At 45.8% G+C, this 22884-nt stretch overlaps 2 protein-coding genes across 5 annotated transcripts in view; one reads left to right on the forward strand and one right to left on the reverse strand.

Moving 5' to 3' along the window:
* The first annotated feature begins 355 nt into the window (after nt 1-355).
* LOC137426623 (uncharacterized) lies at nt 356-18261 on the forward strand. 2 transcript variants are annotated; one of them, XM_068115327.2, is made up of 4 exons: nt 356-652; nt 12164-12449; nt 17558-17792; nt 17914-18261. In XM_068115327.2, exons 2-4 carry the CDS (start codon nt 12170-12172, stop codon nt 18110-18112), a joined length of 714 nt encoding a protein of 237 aa, XP_067971428.1. In that variant the 5' UTR covers nt 356-652; nt 12164-12169; the 3' UTR covers nt 18113-18261. The 2 variants fall into 2 exon arrangements, with proteins under 2 accessions (XP_067971428.1, XP_067971427.1); XM_068115326.2 differs by lacking the exon at nt 356-652 and adding an exon at nt 11567-11826.
* A 1034-nt stretch (nt 18262-19295) lies between these two features.
* The window catches only part of LOC137412400 (purine nucleoside phosphorylase-like), a 61276-nt gene continuing 57687 nt past the window's right edge, over nt 19296-22884 (reverse strand). For 2 of the 3 annotated variants that reach the window (XM_068097687.2, XM_068097688.2), the window contains exon 6: nt 21146-22057. In XM_068097687.2, the coding sequence (XP_067953788.2) occupies nt 21768-22057 (290 nt within the window). In that variant the 3' untranslated portion in view covers nt 21146-21767. Of the gene's footprint in view, nt 22058-22884 lie in introns of all 3 variants that reach the window. The other variant, XM_068097686.2, reaches the window with a different exon arrangement.

The following is a 22884-nucleotide window of genomic DNA, read 5'->3' on the forward strand; positions in this document are numbered from 1 at the left end:
TCTTGTTCCGTGGATAATTATACATTAATTACACGATTCCGTTTATAAAAACAAACAAACGTGACTTCGAAACTGCAATTGTTTTTTTAATCTTTCATCAATTAGCGAAGTCGAATGAACACCAGCCTAGCCAATCAGAACGTGTGTTATACACCACTGGATGCAAATCGTTTATTTTCGGAAATTAGTCTCTCGAAATAAATTTCTTTTCATATCATAAGGAAATGCGTTTGATAGGTTATTATTTAAATCCCAAAATTTGTAAAAATTTTTTCGTTTTCTTTTTCGGGAAGAAAACGAACAATTGTCCTCAATAGGACGACTGGAAAACGAACACCGGACGATGTTACACCCCAGATTTCCGATGGCGACCAATGACAAATCTCCACTTTTATTGACCAATCCAGGACTCGCTTTGTTTACAAATGAACCATTGAGCGACGCGGACACGATTGTGTAGCAGCGTTCCCATTGGTGGACAATATTTACCCGTTGATAACTACTCACGGACGCCGAGATTCATGATTCATCGTCATTTGTGCAGTAAATCGATTTTTCGGTGAACTTTGCAAATATTATTTATTTTTATTTTGTTTCAGATCTACAGTGTGAAGATTTTATTTACCTGCCGGTGGTGAAGAAACCGTTGTTGGTGAGTCCATAGGTCTTTTTAAACCGTTGTAGAGAAAACTTGTGAAGCAATATGAGGTTCGTGAGGTTTTGTGTGCATGAGGTTCGTGAGGTTTTGTGTGCATAAGGTTCATGAGGTTTTGTGTTCGTGAGGTTTTGCGTGCATGAGGTTCGTTAGGTTTTGTGTGCATGAGGTTCGTGAGGTTTTGTGTGCATAAGGTTCATGAGGTTTTGTGTTCGTGAGGTTTTGTGTGCATGAGGTTCGTGAGGTTTTGTGTGCATGAGGTTCGTGAGGTTTTGTGTGCATAAGGTTCATGAGGTGTTTGTTCGTGAGGTTTTGTGTGCATGAGGTTCGTTAGGTTTTGTGTTTGTTCATGAGGTTCGTGAGGTTTTGTGTTTGTTCATGAGGTTCGTGAGGTTTTGTGTTCATGAGGTTTGTGAGGTTTTGTGTTCATGAGGTTCGTGAGGTTTTGTTTGTTCATGAGGTTCGTGAGGTTTTGTTTGTTCATGAGGTTCGTGAGGATTTCTGTTCATGAGGTTCATGATGTTTTGTGTGTGTGAGGTTTTGTGTTCATGAGGTTTGAGAGGTTTTGTGTTTGTTCATGAGGTTTGAGAGGTTTTGTGTTTGTTCATGAGGTTCGTGAGGTTTTGTGTTCATGAGGTTTGTGTTTTTCATGAGGTTTGAGGTTTTGTGTTCATGAGATTTGTGAGGTTTTGTGTTCATGAGGTTCGTGAGGTTTTGTGTGCTTGAGGTTTTGTGTTTGTTCGTGAGGTTAGTGAGGTTTTGTGTGCATGAGGGTCATGAGGTTTTATGTGTATGTGAGGTTCGAGGTTTTGTGTATGTGAGGTTCATGGGGTTTTGTGTTTCTTCGTGAGGTTCTTTGTTCATGAGGTTTTGTGTGCATGTTCGTGAGGTTTTGTGTGCATGAGGTTCATAAGGTTTCGTGTGCATGAGGTTTGAGGTTTCGTGTGCATGAGGTTTGAGGTTTTGTGTGCATGAGGTTCGTGAGGTTTTGTGTGCATGAGGTTCGTGAGGTTTTGTGTGCATGAGGTTCGTGAGGTTTTGTGGCATGAGGTTTGTGAGGTTTTGTGTGCATGAGGTTCGTGAGGTTTTGTGTGCATGAGGTTCGTTAGGTTTTGTGTTTGTTCGTGAGGTTTTGTGTGCAGGAGGTTCGTGAGGCTTTGTGTGCAGGAGGTTCGTGAGGCTTTGTGTGCAGGAGGTTCGTGAGGCTTTGTGTGCAGGAGGTTCGTGAGGCTTTGTGTGCATGAGGTTCGTGAGGGTTTGTGTGCATGAGGTTCGTGAGGGTTTGTGTGCATGAGGTTCGTGAGGGTTTGTGTGCATGAGGTTCGTGAGGGTTTGTGTGCATGAGGTTCGTGAGGGTTTGTGTGCATGAGGTTCGTGAGGGTTTGTGTGCATGAGGTTCGTGAGGGTTTGTGTGCATGAGGTTCGTGAGGGTTTGTGTGCATGAGGTTCGTGAGGGTTTGTGTGCATGAGGTTCGTGAGGGTTTGTGTGCATGAGGTTCGTGAGGGTTTGTGTGCATGAGGTTCGTGAGGGTTTGTGTGCATGAGGTTCGTGAGGGTTTGTGTGCATGAGGTTCGTGAGGGTTTGTGTGCATGAGGTTCGTGAGGGTTTGTGTGCATGAGGTTCGTGAGGGTTTGTGTGCATGAGGTTCGTGAGGATTTCTGTTCATTTGGTTCGTGATGTTTTGTGTGTGTGAGGTTTTGTGTTCATGAGGTTTGTGAGGTTTTGTCTTCATGAGGTTTGAGAGGTTTTGTGTTGATGAGGTTTGTGTTTGTTCGTGAGGTTTTGTGTTTGTTTGTGAGGTTTTGTGTTTGTTCGTGAGGTTTTGTGTTTGTTCATGAGGTTCGTGAGGGTTTGTGTGCATGAGGTTCGTGAGGGTTTGTGTGCATGAGGTTCGTGAGGTTTTGTGTTTGTTCATGAGGTTTTGTGTGCATGAGGTTCGTTAGGTTTTGTTTGTTCATGAGGTTCGTGAGGTTTTGTGTTCATGAGGTTCGAGATGTTTTGTTTGTTCATGAGGTTCGTGAGGTTTTATTTGTTCATGAGGTTTGTGAGGATTCTGTTCATTAGGTTCGTGATGTTTTGTGTGTGTGAGGTTTTGTGTTCATGAGGTTTGTGAGGTTTTGTGTTCATGAGGTTTGTGTTTGTTCATGAGGTTAGTGAAGTTTTGTGTTTGTTCATGAGGTTCGTGAGGTTTTGTTTGTTCATGAGGTTTTGTGTTGATGAGGTTCGTGAGGTTTTGCGTTGATTATGTTCGTGAGGTTTTGTGTTCATGAGGTTCGTGAGGTTTTGTGTTCATGAGGTTTGTGTGTTTTTTTTTTTTTTTTTGTTTTTTTTTTTTTGTTGTTGTTGTTGTATACAAGATCGAGGCTCGTGAAAGAGCGAACATTAATCACACAGAAAGACAAACAGACACATAAAACAAATAACATCGGGAGCGGTAGACAAGATGGGGAGAGAGGGGGAAGGACACAAACACAACATTTGAGAGCAGGGACCGAGAGACATCGAGAGATCTGTGGGAGGGAGAGGGCTTTGGGGGGGAGGCATGTGAAGGGGGGAGGCATGTGAAGGGGGGGAGGCATGTGAAGGGGGGGGGGGGTGGGAGAGGTATAAACATATGGACACTGCCAGGATTTCCAGGAAAGAAGTTGGAATTTCAAACAAGGTGGATCTGGGGTGAATTAGTGGGGGTAGAAAAGATCAAGGTTATGGATGGGGGAAGATAAGAGATGGTGGTGAACAGCTGTTTTAAAGACCTGGAGGGAGGAGAGGGATTGAAGGGAGTGTGGGAGTTTGTTCCACAGGCGGGAGAAAAGAGGAATGAAAGAGTGAAGGTGAGCAGAGAGCCGAGATTTCGGCAGTTTAACCATCAGAGGGTTGCTGGCAGATCTTGTGCGACCTGTAGGAATATTTGGGGGACAGAGCACAGAGAGAGCTGGGAGAGCAAGGCCGGAGAGGAGTCGGTAGAAGACAGAAAAGCCACCTACCTGCCTGCGGTGAGTGAGTGAAAGGCCCTCAGAGATGGCTTCATCGCGGGAGATTCCAATGATTTTGAAAGCTTTGGATTCAACAGCGTGAAGCCGAGCCAGGTGTGAGGCAGGAGCACCAGCCCATAGGGGAGAACAGTATTCCATTGAGCTGCGGATGAAAGCCTTGTATGTGGTGAGGAGCTCAGGTGTGCCGAGGAAGGACTTCGCACGACGGAGGATGCCCAGTCGGCGACTGGCTTTGGAGGCCAGCTTGGAAATGTGGTTTTCCCAAGAAAGATCATGGCAGATAGTGAGACCCAAAAGCTTGAGTGACAGAACTTCTTGGAGAGGATTGTTGAGAAAGTAGATGGGAGGGTTGTCCAGTCGATCTTTTCGAAGAGACATAGTAAGAGAGTGAGATTTGTCAGGATTGAAAGACATGTTCCACTTGTTTGACCAGTCTGTGATTTTGTCCAGGTCTTCAGAGAGTGAGGAGGCTGCAGACTGCCGATCTGAGGGAAGAGGAATGGAGCGGCAGAGAGTGGAGTCATCAGCAAAGAGATAGAGAGGATTTTCCAGAGAGTCAGAGAGATCATTGATAAAGACCAGAAAAAGCACAGGGCCCAGCACACTTCCTTGGGGAACTCCAGCCTGAACAGGAAGGGGAGATGAGAGAAATCCATTCAGGGCCACACGTTGACTACGACCAGAGAGGAAGTCCGCAAGCCATGCATGGAGATTTCCATGGATACCATAGGAGGAGAGTTTGGTGAGCAGAGCTGGGTGCCAGACCGTATCAAAGGCCCTTGATATGTCAAGGGAGACAGCTCTGATTTCCTGTTTGGCATTGAGGACCTCCATCCATTGTTGAGACAGCAGAAGCAGCATGTCCAGAGTAGAGTGACCTGGTCTGAAACCAAATTGATGATCAGAGATCAAGCCATTGGAGAAGAGGAAAGATTTCATATCTGAAGCAATGATGGATTCCATGACTTTGCTGATAATTGGGAGCAGGCTGATTGGTCTGTAGTTGCAAGGATCTGTTTTTGCACCTTTTTTGTGTAAAGCGGTAATGTTAGCTGATTTCCAGGATGCTGGCAGATGACCTTGAGCAAAAGATAGGGTGAAAAGAACAGAGAGAGGGTGAGATAGAGCGGCAGAGCAGGATTTTAGGACCCGTGGGCTGATGCCGTCTGGTCCAGTTGCAGAATCAGAGTCGAGGTTTGACAAAAACTCCTCCACCTTGTCAGGAGAGAAGGACACAGAGTCCAGGAGCAGTTGGGTTCGACTGGGAAAGGTGGGAACAGAGAGAGATGGGTTTGGGACTAAGGATTTTGAGGCGAACACAGAGTTGAGGCATTCGGCTTTGTCACGTGCGATGTCAACTGTGTGGCCATTTGAGGTAAGGGAGGGGATGGAGGGGGAACAAACACCAGAAACGGATTTGACCAGACGCCACCAGGATTTGGAGGAAGGAGACAGGTTTGAGAGTTCATTCTTGAGTGAGGAGAGATAGTGCTTCCTGGCACTCCTGAGGGTAGACACACACTTGTTCCGAGCTTGGTGGAAGGAACTGAGATTTCCTTCAGTTGGATTAGCCTTCCAAGAGGCAAAGGCAAGTTGTTTCAGGGCAACTGCCTCACCACAAGATTCAGTGTACCATGGACGGGAGGAAGGGTAAGACAATTGAAGGCGAGATGGGATAAATCTGTGCATGAGAGAGATCAGTTTGCTTTGGAAGAATTCCCAGGAAGAATTGATGTCATAGGCAGTGGAGATGGGAGACCAATCCAGACGATTGATGGCTGCTTGAAGACTGTCCCAGTCGGCCTGAGTGAAATACCAGACTCGTCGACGCTGAGGAGGCTCTCTGAGAATGGCCAGAGAGATGTCCACTTTGACAAGCACATGATCAGAAGAACCGATTGGAGCAGAAGAAGAGCAGCAGACATTAGCAGGGAAGTTTGTCATAACCAAGTCTAGAAGAGAAGATACTCCATTGGCTGAGATCCGGGTCGGGAAATTGACAGATTGTGTCAATCCCAGTGAGTCACAGAAGTCCTTTGCTGAGGTGCCATGACTAGTGAGAGAGGAACCCACACCCAACCAGGTGGCATGATGACAGTTGAAGTCACCACATATGAGGAAGAGAGAGTTGGGATGAGTGGATAGAAGTTGGTCCATGTTGTCAGACATTGAAATGTAGATGGAGTCATCACTGTTTGGGGGACGGTACAGAACACATATGAACAAAAGGTGGGAGCGGAGAGGAAGCCGTAACCAGAGGTACTCCTGCGGGTGAGGAGGAAAGAGAGCAGTGCAAGGAGAGTGAGGAAGAGAGTTTTTGACAAAGATAGCCACCCCACCACCAGGCCGAGGCTCAGGTCTATCATACCGGAGGAGGGAGTAACCAGGAAGAGATATTAAGGAATCAGAGACATCTTGAAGGAGGAAAGTCTCTGTTAAGCAGATCAAGTCTGGATTGTCAGAAGCAACCTGTATGGAGAGATCAGTCAGGTTTGAGCGAAGGCCCCGGATGTTTGAGGTCCATACCGTTAATGAAGAGAGAGGGGGAGCATCGGGTACAGGACAGGGGAGGGGAGGAGTAGGGTAAGATGAAGGATGAGAGGGGGAGGTAGGGAGAGCAGTTGATAGTGTTTCAGATGTTGCAGAAGAGTTCCAAGAAAGGGAAGGATGAGGAGGATGAAAGGTTTGATGGTGAAGGGATGCGGCACAGTGAGGGGTTGTTTGAGGGGGGGGCAGAGGAAAGTAGAAGGTTTGGGGGGGTGGAGGTATGAGATAGAAGGGAGACGAAGTGGGGAGGAGGCAGCTTGGAGGAGGAGGAGGGGGGAGGAGAGAGAATTGGAGAGGAATGGTATGGGGGGAGAATTGAAAGGGAGGGATTGGGGGGGAGTTTTGAAGGGGAGGAGTGAGGGGGGAGTTTAGGAGGGGAGGGGCAAGGGGGGAGTTTTGGAGGGAAGGGGAAAGGGGGGAGATCAGGAGTGGAGGGGCAAGGGGGGGGATTAGGAGGGGAGGGGCAAAGGGGAAGTTTAGGAGGGGAAGGGCAAGGGGGGAGTTCAGGAGTGGAGGGGCAAGGGGGGAGTTTAAGAGTGGAGGGGCAAGGGGGAAGTTTCGGAGTGTAGGTGCAAGGGGGGGGATTTGGATGGGAGGGGCAAGAGGGGAGTTTAGAAAGTGGATGATTAATGAAAGACGAACATTGATAACAAATTGGGTTTGTTGTGATTTTCAAGTTAGCAATCCGATTCAGAACGATGGAGGAGGGATGGAATGAATGTGAATTTAGACCATGTAGTGAGGGAGACGTATAAGATATTGAATTTCTTTTTTTTTGAAGTGGAATGAGTTGGAGAGGAAATTGAGAAAAGCCTTTTAAATAGGAAGAAAAACAGCGTGTTGTAATATACCACTGAATAAAAAACAGAAGGGGAAAGGTTAAACATATTTAAATAATATTTAAACAGAACTATGAACAATCTTATATGCACAAAAATACCAACGGGGGGAGAGCCGAGAGGGACCACCACGAGTCACGTGAACAGGGCAAACGGTGGATGGCAAGGAGATAATGGGGGTGGGGCGAACAGCACACCTGGACAGAAAATACAGGATGAGACAACAGTACACGTGGAGAAAATAAAATAAATGTTTTTGTTTTTGTTTTTTTTTGGGGGGGGGGGGGGGGGGGGATTTAGAACGTTAGACAGTATTATGTTCGGGGTAGAAGGGAAAAAACCAAGAGCCAAGCAAAACACGCTTAAGTTAATAAAACACCGACGGGGGTACAACTACAAGGCCACACACGAGGAGCAGAACACGATTAATTAAATACGAGTTACAGGAAATTCAAACCAAAACTAACTATAATCAAACAATATCGCATGGACGATAAAATAACGAGTTGAAATTTGACAATCTATCTGGGGAAATGGGGGAGAAACACGTGGTCGAAGAACGAACGAACGAATAAGAATGAATAAACGAATGAGCACAGAGAAGGTAATGGCTTTTTTTTTTGTTTTTTTGAGTTGAGATTTACATAAGGAAGTAGGCTTTGGGGTGGAAAGACTGCGAAAACAGAGAACGAAAGTTATAGGATCACAAACGACAGGCGCTGAGAGAAAAACAAAGCCTCAAGGTTGTACAGTGTACACTGTACAAGACCTCAAGACGACACGAATTAACACGATTTTCAATACAGGTATGAAAGATTTGCACCGAAAATCTTTGACGGGACAATATACGTACATACACCATAAAAGAAATAGTTATAACGAAAATACAAATTGGAACAATTACTTAACTTCGATTTCGATGGAGAGCGTGGAGAGCTGCGAAAAAACGAACCATCGCCAGCAAGACCGGAAACGGAAGTCAATGAACCTCATGAACAAACACGAACCTCACAACCTCATGAACACATCACCTCACAAACCCTATGAACACAAAACCCTCTCAACATGAGGTTCATGAGGTTCGTGAGGTTTTGCGTTCATGAGGTTCGTGAGGTTTTGTGTTCATAGGGTTTGTTAGGTGATGTGTTCATGAGGTTGTGAGGTTCGTGTTTGTTCATGAGGTTCGTGAGGTTTTGTGTTTGTTCATGAGGTTCGTGAGGTTTTTTGTGTTCATGAGGTTCGTGAGGTTTTGTGTTCATGAGGTTCGTGAGGATGTTGGGGGTTGGGGGTTTGGTGTTTTTTGTCCCCGGTCGCACCACGGAGCGAACGGGGGACTATGGTTTTCCCCTCCGTCAGTGTTTATGTGTGTGTGTGCGTGCGTGCGTGCGTGCGAACGTACGTCCGTGCGTAAGCGAAGGACCAAATTCTAATTTGGTGTGTGGGTGCAACCCACGTCAAAATGCAAGATGGCCGCCGCCATGTATGTCTGAACCTTGTGAGCGGAATATCTTGAAAAATAAGCGAAGTACCAACTTCTAATCTGGTGTGTGGGTGTATCTTGGCATAAGGAAGAACGCTATTGAAAATAGGGTCGCTACTTCAAAATCCAAGATGGCCGCCTTGCGTCTTCCACTTTGTCAACGCACATCACTTCCCCGACAGGGGACCTCGGCGTAACGCTTGTTACTTGCAAAATCGAAGATTTTTCAAGTATATTGGTCGGTTGTGTTTGTGGTTCTGTCTGTTTTTACTTGCAAAATCGAAGATTTTTCAAGTATATTGGTCGGTTGTGTTTGTGACTGTCTGTCTGTTTGTTTGTTTGTCACCGGCCTACAGGTCACAATTTTCAACTGATCTTCACCAAACTTCACCAAATGGTAGAGTTGGTCAAATGCCAGAAGCCTATTATTTTGGGGTCAATAGGTCAAAAGGTCAACATAGGCCAAAGGTCACCAACTTTGCTAAATTTCTAAAATCCTCAATTTTCATCCGATTGACTTGAAATTTGAAGACCACTTGCATATCTTGTCACTGAATTCAACCACCAAGCATTTATGAGGTCAACATAGGCCAAATTTCTAAAATCCTCAATTTTCATCCAATTGACTTGAAATTTGAAAAGGACTTGCATATCTCGTCACTGAATTCAACCACAAATTATATTTTAGGTGAACATAGGCCAAAAGGTCAACATAGGCCAAAAGGTCAACATAGGCCAAAAGGTCAACATAGGCCAAATGGTCAACATAGGCCAAATTTCTAAAATCCTCAATTTTCATCCGATTGACTTGAAATTTGAAGAGGACTTGCATATCTGGTCACTGAATTCAACCACCAAGTATCTTTGAGGCCAACATAGGCCAAAAGGTCAACATAGCCAAATTTCTAAAATCCTCAATTTTCATCCAATTGACTTGAAATTTGAAGAGGACTTGCATATCTGGTCACTGAATTCAACCACCAAGTATCTTTGAGGCCAACATAGGCCAAAAGGTCAACATAGCCAAATTTCTAAAATCCTCAATTTTCATCCAATTGACTTGAAATTTGAAGAGGACTTGCATAATTGGTCACTGAATTCAACCACCAAGTATTTTTGAGGTCAACATAGGCCAAAAGGTCAACATAGGCCAAATTTCTAAAATCCTAAATTTTCATCTAATTGATGTGAAATTTGAAGAGGACTTGCATATCTGGTTACTGAATTCAACCACCAAGTGTTTTTGAGGTCACCATAGGCCAAAAGGTCAACATAGGCCATCATGTATCATTGGAAAACTTTTGGGGGAGGGCGGATTTTGCAAGTATCGTGCTACGCATGACGTCTTCTTGTTTTTTTTTGTGTGGGCGTGAGTTTTGTTTGCTATAGTGATAGTGATAGTGATGGTTGTGGTCTTGTGGTTGTGGTCTTGTGGTTGTGGTCTTGTGGTTGTGGTCTTGTTGTTGTCGTGGTCTTGTTGTTGTCGTGGTCTTGTTGTTGTCGTGGTCTTGTTGTTGTCGTGGTCTTGTTGTTGTCGTGGTCTTGTTGTTGTCGTGGTCTTGTTGTTGTCGTGGTCTTGTTGTTGTCGTGGTCTTGTTGTTGTCGTGGTCTTGTTGTTGTCGTGGTCTTGTTGTTGTCGTGGTCTTGTTGTTGTCTTGTTGTTGTCGTGGTCTTGTTGTCTTGGTCTTGTTGTCGTGGTCTTGTTGTCGTGGTCTTGTTGTCGTGGTCTTGTTGTCGTGGTCTTGTTGTCGTGGTCTTGTTGTCGTGGTCTTGTTGTCGTGGTCTTGTTGTCGTGGTCTTGTTGTCGTGGTCTTGTTGCCGTGGTCTTGTTGCCGTGGTCTTGTTGCCGTGGTCTTGTTGTCGTGGTGGGGGTTTGGTCGGGTGGTGGTTTTGTTTTGTGATTGTGGTGGTGGTTTGATGTGGTTGTGGTGTTTTGTGTGATTGTGGTGGTTTGGTTTTGTGTGATTGTGATGATCGTTTGATATGGCTGGGGGTTGGTGGGATTGTGGTGGTGGTGGTGATTGTGGTGGTGGTGGTGGTGGTTTGGTTTTGTGTGATTGTGATGGTGGTTTGGTTTTGTGTGATTGTGATGGTGGTTTGGTATGGCTGGGGGTTGGTGTGGTGGTGGTTTTGGTTTTGTGTGATTGTGGTGGGGGTTGGGGTGGTTGTTTGGTTTTGTGTGATTGGGATTGTGATTGTGGTGATTGTGGCGATTGTGGTGGTTTGGTTTTGTGTGATTGTGGTGGTGGTTTGGTATGGCTGGGGGTTGGTGTGGTGGTGGTGGTTTTGGTTTTGTGTGATTGTGGTGGTGGTTTGGTTTTGTGTGATTGGGATTGTGATTGTGGTGGTGGTGATGGTGGTTTTGGTTTTGTGTGATTGTGGTGGTGTTGGTTTGGTTTTTTGTGGTTGTGGTTGTTGTGGTGGTGGTGGTGGTGGTTTGGTTTTGTGTGATTGTGGTGGTTGAGGTTTGGTATGGTGGTGGTTTGGTGTACTTTGTAAAATCATTTGGGATGGATCATGGATACAAATTATTATCCCCATGTGAAAAAACAAAAGAAAAACTGGGCAGTTATTGCCATATTGTCTTGTCCTGCCTTGTCCTGCCTTGTCTGTCTCCTCTACGTTTGTGCAGAAATTCACCAAACCTAATAGTTTTGATCACCACCATGGTGAGAATGTGCCGAAGCAGTATCAATTTGGCTCTGCACCTGTGGCGGGGTCAAGGGGTCAAATACCAAAAAATGTAATTAGGACAAATTGTTTAAAATGAAACTTTGTATCTGCAAATCAACATTGGGACACATGAAATATGTAACCATTTCTTTGGATTTGACCTGCGGTTCATGTCCCGGGGGTGAGGACTTCGGGTCACAGGGGTCAAAACAGAAGATTGTTTTTAACTCAGAATTTGATAGTGGGTTATTCCTGGTGAAACCATTTGCCATCTTTCAACTTTCCTTTAGGTGGGAAGCTTTGGGGGATTTGGGAAACGTGGGAAGCTTTGGGGGATTTGGGATGCGTCATTCTGTTCGTTTCTGTGTCGATCGACAGATCATTGGTGATTTAATGGCCAATGTTCGATGGGGTTTGTGGAGGGGCGAGGGGGCGACGGGGTGAGGGTGGCAATGGCTGAGAGGGAGGAATCATGAGCTGCACTGTCTGTGCACAAGTCGGTTATTTATAGGAATGTGCATAAGCTTCTGGATCTATTTGCATCCACAAGAGCTGCCTTCGGCCATTCCACCTCCTTAAACAAATATTGGTGAGGAGACCTCAAGGTGGACGTCTGGAGTTCCAAAGCTGCAAACATGGTGAGACACTGATGGACATCAATTCGACCTTTTTTTGTCCGAGGTCTCTGTCCAGGCCACGAATGGCATATACTGTGTTTTGTGCACCCGGGATCTACCATGGATATTTGGACCCGGACACTTCCACGTTGTCATGTTATCTCGAGGGTTTATCGGGTCTTGAGATGTTGAGACGCTTTTAACTTTGTCTCACTTCAGGCGGTTTAAGGAAACCGTTTTTTAAAATCTTAATCTGGATTGTTGCTGCAAAATGGTCCAAATTTTGAAGATAAACGGTTTTCCACATTTTGTTCTGCCGAATGAAGGAAGGTCTTTGGTGTTATTTTCAACCTACCAGATCGCCATGTTTCGACGACTGGCAGCCCTGATATTCGGCACGGCCTCCGAGCACGAGCAGATGGACGCCGAGATTCGCGACCCCGACGAGACCTCGAAAGGTCCAACGACCAGCGAAGACCCGTCCGTTTCCAAGTGTGAGGACGAAACCCCGATGGTTCCTCTGAGCGCTCCCTCCGAGGTACCTCCATCGACCCCTTCCGGCATGCCTCCTCCACCGACCGTGGCCTACCGGCCATCCCCACCGGCACCGACCGAGGACAAATGGGTGCTGGTCCTACCTGCCGGTAAGTTCCGAAGACCCTTGTGATGCGTCATCGTGTAGTTTGGTTAAGACGCGTCTTGTATTTCTGACTATTGTTTACGGTTATGCAAGTGAACTGCACTTTCAGGTACTTGGTATAAAACAGGACAGAAATAATGACCCATAAATATTACCTTATCGGGGAAAGAGTTTGAGCACCTGGAGTGTGTTCAGCGACCAAGTTTCTCGTGGAGCACTCGCAAAGTGGCTTAAGCACTCAAGCAAGCGCTCGATTCAAACCCGTTTATAAGGAACGGCTGGCTTGGCGAGCGCTAGCAAGGTGCTTGGTAACTCCACATCCCTCTGGTGTCGTGCTTTGGGTCAAACACAGTTGGTTGCATCCCTTTTGCCTTCAAAATATCCCTTTTGAAGGATTGCATTTCACTTGATCCAGCACACTTAGCTGTTACTGGATGATAGTTGATCCAGCACACTTAGCTGTTACTGGATGATAGTTGATCCAGCACACTTAGCTGTTACTGGATGCTAGTTGATCCAGCACACTTAGCTGTTACTGGATGATGCTTGATCCAGCACACCTAGCTGTTACTGGATGATAGTTGATCCAGCACACTTAGCTGTTACTGGATGATGCTTGATCCAGCACACTTAGCTGTTACTGGATGATAGTTGATCCAGCACACTTAGCTGTTACTGGATGATGCTTGATCCAGCACACTTAGCTGTTACTGGATGATGCTTGATCCAGCACACTTAGCTGTTACTGGATGATAGTTGATCCAGCACACCTAGCTGTTACTGAATGATGCTTGATCCAGCACACTTATCTGTTACTGGATGATGCTTGATCCAGCACACCTAGCTGTTACTGGATGATAGTTGCTCCAGCACACCTAGCTGTTGCTGGATGATAGTTGATCCAGCACACTTAGCTGTTACTGGATGATAGTTGATCCAGCACACTTAGCTGTTACTGGATGATGCTTGATCCAGCACACCTAGCTGTTACTGGATGATAGTTGATCCAGCACACTTAGCTGTTACTGGATGATGCTTGATCCAGCACACTTAGCTGTTACTGGATAATGCTTGATCCAGCACACTTAGCTGTTACTGGATGATAGTTGATCCAGCACACCTAGCTGTTACTGGATGATGCTTGATTCAGCACACTTAGCTGTTACTGGATGATGCTTGATCCAGCACACCTAGCTGTTACTGGATGATAGTTGATCCAGCACACTTAGCTGTTACTGGTTGATGCTTGATCCAGCACACTTAGCTGTTACTGGATGATGCTTGATCCAGCACACCTAGCTGTCACTGGATGATGCTTGATCCAGCACACTTAGCTGTTACTGGATGATGCTTGATCCAGCACACTTAGCTGTTACTGGATGATGCTTGATCCAGCACACTTAGCTGTTACTCCATGATACTTTATCAGCACACCTAGCTGTTACTGGATGATGCTTGATCCAGCACACCTAGCTGTCACTGGATGATGCTTGATCCAGCACACCTAGCTGTTACTGGATGATGCTTGATCCAGCACACCTACCTGTCACTGGATGATGCTTGATCCAGCACACTTATCTGTTACTGGATGATGCTTGATCCAGCACACTTAGCTGTTACTGGATGATGCTTGATCCAGCACACCTAGCTGTCGCTGGATGATACAAGTTCCAGCACACTTAGCTGTTACTCCATGATACTTTATCAGCACACCTAGCTGTCACTGGATGATGCTTGATCCAGCACACCTATCTGTCACTGGATGATGCTTGATCCAGCACACTTATCTGTTACTGGATGATGCTTGATCCAGCACACTTAGCTGTTACTGGATGATGCTTGATGCAGCACACTTAGCTGTTACTCCATGACACTTTATCAGCACACCTAGCTGTTACTGGATGATGCTTGATCCAGCACACCTCGCTGTTACTGGATGATAGTTGATCCAGCACACCTAGCTGTTACTGGATGATGCTTGATCCAGCACACTTCACTGTTACTGGATGATAGTTGATCCAAAACACTTAGCTGTTACTGGATGATACAAGTTCCAGCACACTTAGCTGTTACTGGATGATGCTTGATTCAGCACACCTAGCTGTTACTGGATGATGCCTGATCCAGCACACCTAGCTGTTACTGGATGATGCTTGATTCAGCACACCTCGCTGTTACTGGATGATGCCTGATCCAGCACACCCAGCTGTTACTGGATGATGCCTGATCCAGCACACCTAGCTGTTACTGGATGATGCTTGATCCAGCACACTTAGCTGTTACTGGATGATGCTTGTTCCAGCACACCTAGCTGTTACTGGATGATGCTTGATCCAGCACACCTAGCTGTTACTGGATGATGCTTGTTCCAGCACACTTAGCTGTTACTGGATGATAGTTGATCCAGCACACCTAGCTGTTACTGGATGATAGTTGATCCAGCACACCTAGCTGTTACTGGATGATGCTTGATCCAGCACACCTAGCTGTTACTGGATGATGCTTGATCCAGCACACCGAGCTGTTACTGGATGATGTTTGATCCAGCACACCTAGCTGTTACTGGATGATGCCTGATCCAGCACACCTAGCTGTTACTGGATGATGCTTGATCCAGCACACTTAGCTGTTACTGGATGATGCTTGTTCCAGCACACCTAGCTGTTACTGGATGATGCTTGATCCAGCACACCTAGCTTACTGGATGATGCTTGTTCCAGCACACTTAGCTGTTACTGGATGATAGTTGATCCAGCACACCTAGCTGTTACTGGATGATAGTTGATCCAGCACACCTAGCTGTTACTGGATGATGCTTGATCCAGCACACCTAGCTGTTACTGGATGATGCTTGATCCAGCACACCTAGCTGTTACTGGATGATGCTTGTTCCAGCACACCTAGCTGTTACTGGATGATGCTTGATCCAGCACACCTAGCTGTTACTGGATGATGCTTGATCCAGCACACCTAGCTGTTACTGGATGATGCTTGAACCAGCACACCTAGCTGTTACTGGATGATGCTTGATCCAGCACACCTAGCTGTTACTGGATGATGCTTGATCCAGCACACCTAGCTGTTACTGGATGATGCTTGATCCAGCACACCTAGCTGTTACTGCATGATGCTTGATCCAGCACACCTAGCTGTTACTGGATGATAGTTGATCCAGCACACTTCGCTGTTACTGGATGATGCTTGATCCAGCACACTTAGCTGTTACTGGATGATAGTTGATCCAGCACACTTAGCTGTTACTGGATGATGCTTGATCCAGCACACTTAGCTGTTACTGGATGATAGTTGATCCAGCACACCTAGCTGTTACTGGTTGATGCTTGATCCAGCACACTTAGCTGTTACTGGATGATGCTTGATCCAGCACACCTAGTTGTCACTGGATGGTGCTTGATCCAGCACACTTAGCTGTTACTGGATGATGCTTGATCCAGCACACCTAGCTATTACTGGATGATAGTTGATCCAGCACACCTAGCTGTCACTGGATGATGCTTGATCCAGCACACCTAGCTGTCACTGGATGATGCTTGATCCAGCACACTTATCTGTTACTGGATGATGCTTGATCCAGCACACTTAGCTGTTACTGGATGATGCTTGATCCACCACACTTAGCTGTTACTCCATGACACTTTATCAGCACACCTAGCTGTTACTGGATGATGCTTGATCCAGCACACTTCGCTGTTACTGGATGATAGTTGATCCAGCACACCTAGCTGTTACTGGATGATGCTTGATCCAGCACACCTAGCTGTTACTGGATGATGCTTGATCCAGCACACTTAGCTGTTACTAGATGATGTTTGATCCAGCACACCTAGCTGTTACTGGATGATACTTGTTCCAGCACACCTGGCTGTTACTGGATGATGCTTGATCCAGCACACTTTGCTGTTACTGGATGATGCTTGTTCCAGCACACCTAGCTGTTACTGGATGATGCTTGTTCCAGCACACTTAGCTGTTACTGGATGATAGTTGATCCAGCACACCTAGATGTTACTGGATGATAGTTGATCCAGTACACCTAGCTGTTACTGGATGATGCTTGATCCAGCACACCTAGCTGTTACTGGATGATGCTTGATCCAGCACACTTAGCTGTTACTAGATGATGTTTGATCCAGCACACCTAGCTGTTACTGGATGATACTTGTTCCAGCACACCTGGCTGTTACTGGATGATGCTTGATCCAGCACACTTTGCTGTTACTGGATGATGCTTGTTCCAGCACACCTTGCTGTTACTGGATGATACTTGTTCCAGCACACTTAGCTGTTACTGGATGATACTTGTTCCAGCACACCTAGCTGTTACTCCATGATACTTGATCCAGCACACCTAGCTGTTACTCCATGGTACTTGTTCCAGCACATCTAGCTGTTACTCCATGGTACTTGATCCAGCACACCTAGCTGTTACTCCATGGTACTTGTTCCAGCACACCTAGCTGTTACTCCATGGTACTTGATCCAGCACACCCAGCTGTTACTCCATGGTACTTGATCCAGCACACCTAGCTGTTACTCCATGGTACTTGATCCAGCACACTGAGCTGTTAGTGAATTTTGTTCTTTTCGTTTTTGGTATACAGAGTCGAGGCTCGTGTACGAGGTAACACATTACACACTAGAACAGGCACGGACCCATAAAACATGTACAATAAATAAAGGGAGCGGGAGACAAGAGGGGGGGGGGGGGGGGGGAAGAGAGGAAAACATACAAGTACAACAACAGTAGAGAACAGGGACGTCGATAGATCTGTGGGAGAGAGAGGGCCGGTGGGGGAGTGGAGGTGGGATACTTGATCCAGCACACCCAGTTGTTACTGCATATTTGATCCAGCACACCCAGCTTTTACTGGATGATTGGTATTTTCAAAAGTGTGATTTATCCCTATGCGTGTTAAACTCAAGGTAACCCTGAACTAATAATCTGTATGCAGAGGACAGACACTACATGCCATGGGACATCCATTCAGCTATTAATTTGAAATAGTCAGTGTCCACATCCCCACCATCTATTGTGCAGCCTGACGTTTCAAATGATCTTGTGGATGTTAACTGGCTTCACGTATCCTACAGAGGGCCCTGCATCCACTGGAGTTGAGATTGAAGATGAAGCAATGGCTGTGGATCCGCCACCTACAGGTGCTGATTGTGGTGGTTTGCTAGTTGAAGTTATTGAAAGCAATTTTGAAAGCCACACACAACCAATGCCAGAAGAGAGTGATGTTCTCTGTCTGAGTAATGGGGCAGTGACGCAAAAGGAAGACCTCACACTTCGATCTTTGCCCACCGCACGACCACCTTTGAAAAGGTTTGGTCACTGCTCATCTGATTTGTCGCTTTTACAAGTCCAAATTATTTTGTCACCTTATCCAGTGATGTGGCATCCAGCGATCTTCTCATGGCTGCCCCACCACCCTTTTATGCCATAGGACGGCAGAAGCCCTTGGCCTCGTGCGCCCGGCGAACCTTGCGCCGAGCGCGATGCCGAACGAACCAGGCAGTCGGAGGGCGATGCGGCGCCAGAACCTCGTTCACGAAACCCGGCCGGGCGGTCACAAAGGCCAGAGGAGGACACGGCAGCAGATGCGTCCGATCCAGCAGCCGAACCCCCGTGGTGGTGGTTACTGATGCGAAGGAGGCAGTCGGGTTGTGTGTGCGGGTGCGGGTGAGGTGGTGTGCGTGCGTATGCACGAGTGTTTTTGTTTATTTCATAACTGCTGGAGCAGCAGGTTAATATGTCAGAATAATTGTATATTAAAAGTACCTGTGTAATCCTATTGTTATGCCACCCCAACCTGGTTATCCCATTCAAAGAAAAAGATTGCCGAATGTACTCGTACACAACACGATAACATTTTAATAGTTATAAGTTACAGTAGTCATGACCTTGAGTGCAAAGGGCAGTGTGACCTAAAGTTCTCAACTGAATTGTAATTGTAACAGTTTTAATAAACGACTATCCAAGAGTAATGAAATTATTACTATGATTATTTATTAATTTTTTTTACCTCCTATATGGTAAAGGAAGCCCTCTTTTGTCACATAATGTCTCTCGGACGGACCTGGAAATCTTTGTGGATTTTAAGTGCTGTCACATGTATTCTTAGTGCAAATCACGTTAAGGTATGCAGGGTTTCTCGATAAAATCTAGCTACAGACCTTTTATCGGAAACCATACTGTTTTGTCATTCTGCACTGCCTTATGGGTAATCGCTGACTGATGCCCTGTACAATCGTTCCATCACAAGCTAAGATCATCTGTTAGCAAGAGCGGGCTTGGTGATTCCGGGTCCCGGGGTAAAAACCTCGCCCCTTCCCCCCCCTCCCCACCCCCCCCAACCACCTCCTTTATTCCCACCTGACCAACTTGAACAAAACTAAAGCGCCCAATTTTCATGATGCATGTCCCTTCAGTAATGCACCGCAGTTTGTGATTTCACTTTACTCTATTCTCCAATAACGATACAGAAAATGTTGAGCTGTCACTATAAAGAAGAAAATTAATATCACAATAGGAATGTAATGACTCCAGAGTAATTTGGCATCTGTGCGAGTGCTTTGTGTTGGGCTCGAAAAACAACATATTCCAGTTATAGACGAGAACAAAATGGCGCTTGTAACGTAGAAATGGTTCTACCTGTCGGCCTTCGTCCACAAAACCCAGCCGGGCAGTCGTAAAGGCCCGAGCTGCTGCTGCCAGCAATGTTGCTTCATTCTCGGTTTTTCTTTTGAAGAAATTAGTAACTTTCTGTAAACCTTCTTGCAATTTCTTTGCTTTATCTTTTTTTCTTTTCTTTTTTTTCCTTTTTCTGCCCCAGTTGGATCTGCCCCACCAGTTTTCTGCCCCAGTGAGTTTCATTGCTTCTGGCTAACTTTGCCCAGGTCGGCCATAAAATAACGTCGGCTCGATTGATGACGTGTGCGTCATCTTTGAAAAAACAATTACGACCTAAGAATAGCACCAATTGGATCGATCACGTATCGACTATCGACGTGTGGGCCTCATTGAGCCAGTATGATCACGACTATGTGTGGGCATCGTTAAAAAATACAACCTGCAAACACGAGTGCAATAGATCATTTGCGAAGGGAAGGTCGACGTGTGGAACTAGTTGTTGGAATATTTTGCTATTGGAGAAAATTGAAATCCAGTTCATGGAGATGCTGTCGGATTTTTCATTTTGTGCACCGTGTGGTGTTGTTGATGGATTATTCAGTCGGTCATATCTTACATCACCCACACCAGTCGTCCAAAATGTTAATGGATGTTCCCCCCGTATCACATGATTTATGACCGCAGTGTGTCACCAGTGGCGTTTCGCACGTGGAGTGTCATCCTGTTTGTACATTGAAACACAGCTGCTTTCAGCTTGCATGGGCAATGTGGTTAACTTGGGAATTTCCTTGGAATTTTAAAATCCCAGTGGAAAAAAAATCCTGAGAATGTTCGTTTCGTTGTTAACTGATGCCTAGAGTTAACCATGGACATGGAGTGTCAACCATGGATGAGAGAACTATGCAGAGTTGCTTGAAGAGGTTTATAAAAGGACATCAAATCTGAGTCCCACTCTCGACGATCCCAAACCTTTCGCTGCACAACGTTAGACGTGTGGAAGAATTGGCGACGAGCAATCGCACAATAGCTGTGGAAGAAATTGTCGTGATCACCGTCGTATCAAATGGATGTGTATAATTTCACACGCCGATGGGAAAATGTCCAAGGTTTCTACGTTCTGGGTGCCTGGAATGCCCTGATGACCAAAAAGCCAGGAATGTGGCACGTTTGAGATGGTTACCAAACACCATTGTGACAATGGACGAAACCTTGATGCTCTTCAATCCAGAAACCAAAAGGCAGTCGGGACAGCGGAAGCATTCAGACTCGCCTCCACCAAAGACATGTAATGTGCGGCCATAAGGTGAGACGAGGATGGTGGTCATCTTTTTAGATGTGCTCGTGGCATTTTCGTCACCCATTGAATTCCAAAGGGGCAACTGCTTCTGGTAGCAGTGAGCTTTTGGAAAACTGGCTGTCTGCCATACGGAAGAAATGTCCAGAACTTGCAGGTCAGGATTTTGATTACGCCATGACACTCTCATTATAGTTGTTTCTCAGATGTGAGAATTCTTCAGAGCACACAATGAGCTGCCTCCACATGCACCATGTTCATTGTAACTTGTACCCAATGACTATTGGTTGTGATGACGAAAAAACAATGACGCATTACTTTTGTGGTCGCATGTGTGTGCGTGATATTTAGCCAAAATAGTGCCCCCTGGTGGTGTGTGTGTGCATGGTATTTAGCTGAAATGGTGCCCCCTGGTGGTGTGCGTGCGTGCGTGGTATTTAGCCGAAATAGTGCTCCCTGGGGGTGTGCGTATGTGTGTGTGCGTGGTATTTAGCCGAAAGTGCCCCCTGGAGGTGTGTGTGTGTGTGTGTGTGTGTGTGTGTGTGTGTGTGTGTGTGTGTGTGTGTGTGTGTGTGTGTGTGTGTGTGTGTGTGTGTGTGTGTGTGTGTGTGTGTGTGTGTGTGTGTGCACATGCGTGGTATTTAGCTGAAAGTGCCCCCTGGGGGTGTGTGTGTGCGCGCAAGCCCAGAAGTGGATGGCAAAGTGAAGCTAGAATTCGATTATAGAGATGTGCAGACAAATTTTTTTTTTTAGATGAAACTAATTAAATAATGCAACTATCACGGAACATGGTTCTATGAGCTGTTTGAGAAAAACGGTATTTAAGTGCCCATCATAAATTTAAAAACTGCACACTTGACATTTTTGTAAGCCTTGTGTGATTGTGGAAATAAATTAGGAAAACTTTACATTTAAACACACATTATCCAAACCTGAAATCCGAAACGTTAAATCGAACTAATGGTCCCAAAATCCAAATCCTAAACATCAAATCGAATTGAAAAATGGTCCCAAACCTGAAATACTAAACATCAAACCGAAATTAATAAATGGCCTCGAACCCCAAATCCTAAACATCAAACCAAATTGATAAATGGCCTCAACCCCCAAATCCTAAACATCAAATCAAATTGATAAATGGCCTCAACCCCCAAATCCTAAACATCAAACCGAAATTAATAAATAGCCTCGAACCCCAAATCCTAAACATCAAACCAAATTGATAAATAGCCTCGAACCCCAAATCCTAAACATCAAACCAAATTGATAAATGGCCTCAATCCCCAAATCCTAAACGTCAAACCAAATTGATAAATGGCCTCAAACCCCAAATCCTAAACATCCAACCAAATTGATAAATGTTCCAGACTCCCTCACGGTCCTTCCCCATCTTCTGCTGGTACATCAGAGGTTGAGGGACTGTTGGGTTGTTTTGGCTCCGCTGTGTTTTCACGCAGGGCAAGAAGTGGGGCTAGCGTGACCGCAAGCGTGCGTAGTTCCTCGGAGCGCTGTCGAGCCATGTCCAACACGTGAGCGTGGCCTAGCGGAGCCTCCTTGGTGGACCGCTCGTACTGCGTGGGTATGCAGTTGGTGATGAGGGATAGGCCGACCACCCGCACTCCGCAGTGCCGAGCCGCGAGCACCTCTGGTACGGTGCTCATCCCTAGGCCACACACACACACACACACACACACACACACACACACACACACACACACACACACACACACACACACACACACACACACACACACACACACACACACACACACACACACACACACACACACACACACACACACACACACACACACAAACGTCAGAAGACCACATGGTTTCATTCATCAATTCATTCCAACATTTTAATGTTGCCCATTTATTGTCAGTATGTATTTTGCTTTGTGTACAAATTGCTTACCTTGTACAAAATTAACACATGCTGTGAAATCCTATTTCCCCTCCATCCCCCAAGTCGTTCCCCTATCTTTTATTCCAATTTTAATTCCTAACTTGTTAAGTTGCATATTCTGCAATTTGATCATTAGAAAAACATTTTTATCCAATTACTCGATCATTATTTAACGAAATTGCAACTTTCTTCCGACTGACTGCACAGATCCCCATTATTGCGACGTTCTTCTGACTGACTGCACAGATCCCCATTATTGCGACTTTCTTCCGACTGACTGCACAGATCCCCATTATTGCGACTTTCTTCCGACTGACTGCACAGATCCCCATTATTGCGACTTTCTTCCGACTGACTGCACAGATCCCCATTATTGCGACTTTCTTCCGACTGACTGCACAGATCCCCATTATTGCGACTTTCTTCTGACTGACTGCACAGATCCCCATTATTGCGCATTGTGAGACCGAGTGATTGATTCAGTGAATCGAGGTTGGTGGTTTTGTGTTCATGGGCCGACAGGATTGCCTTGAGCATTGCTTGTGCATCTCTGGACCGTCCAGTGTGGGTTTGAATATCAA

The sequence above is a fragment of the Myxine glutinosa genome, chromosome 5 (genome assembly GCF_964187855.1).
Source record: "Myxine glutinosa chromosome 5, kmMyxGlut1.1, whole genome shotgun sequence".
In the NCBI taxonomy this organism is placed as follows: domain Eukaryota; kingdom Metazoa; phylum Chordata; class Myxini; order Myxiniformes; family Myxinidae; genus Myxine; species Myxine glutinosa.

Coding starts and splice junctions, on each gene's coding strand:
- LOC137426623 (XM_068115326.2), top strand. Junction 12,450..17,557: donor GGTGCTGGTCCTACCTGCCG/GTAAGTTCCGAA, acceptor CGTATCCTACAG/AGGGCCCTGCATCCACTGGA. Junction 17,793..17,913: donor GCACGACCACCTTTGAAAAG/GTTTGGTCACTG, acceptor TTTATGCCATAG/GACGGCAGAAGCCCTTGGCC.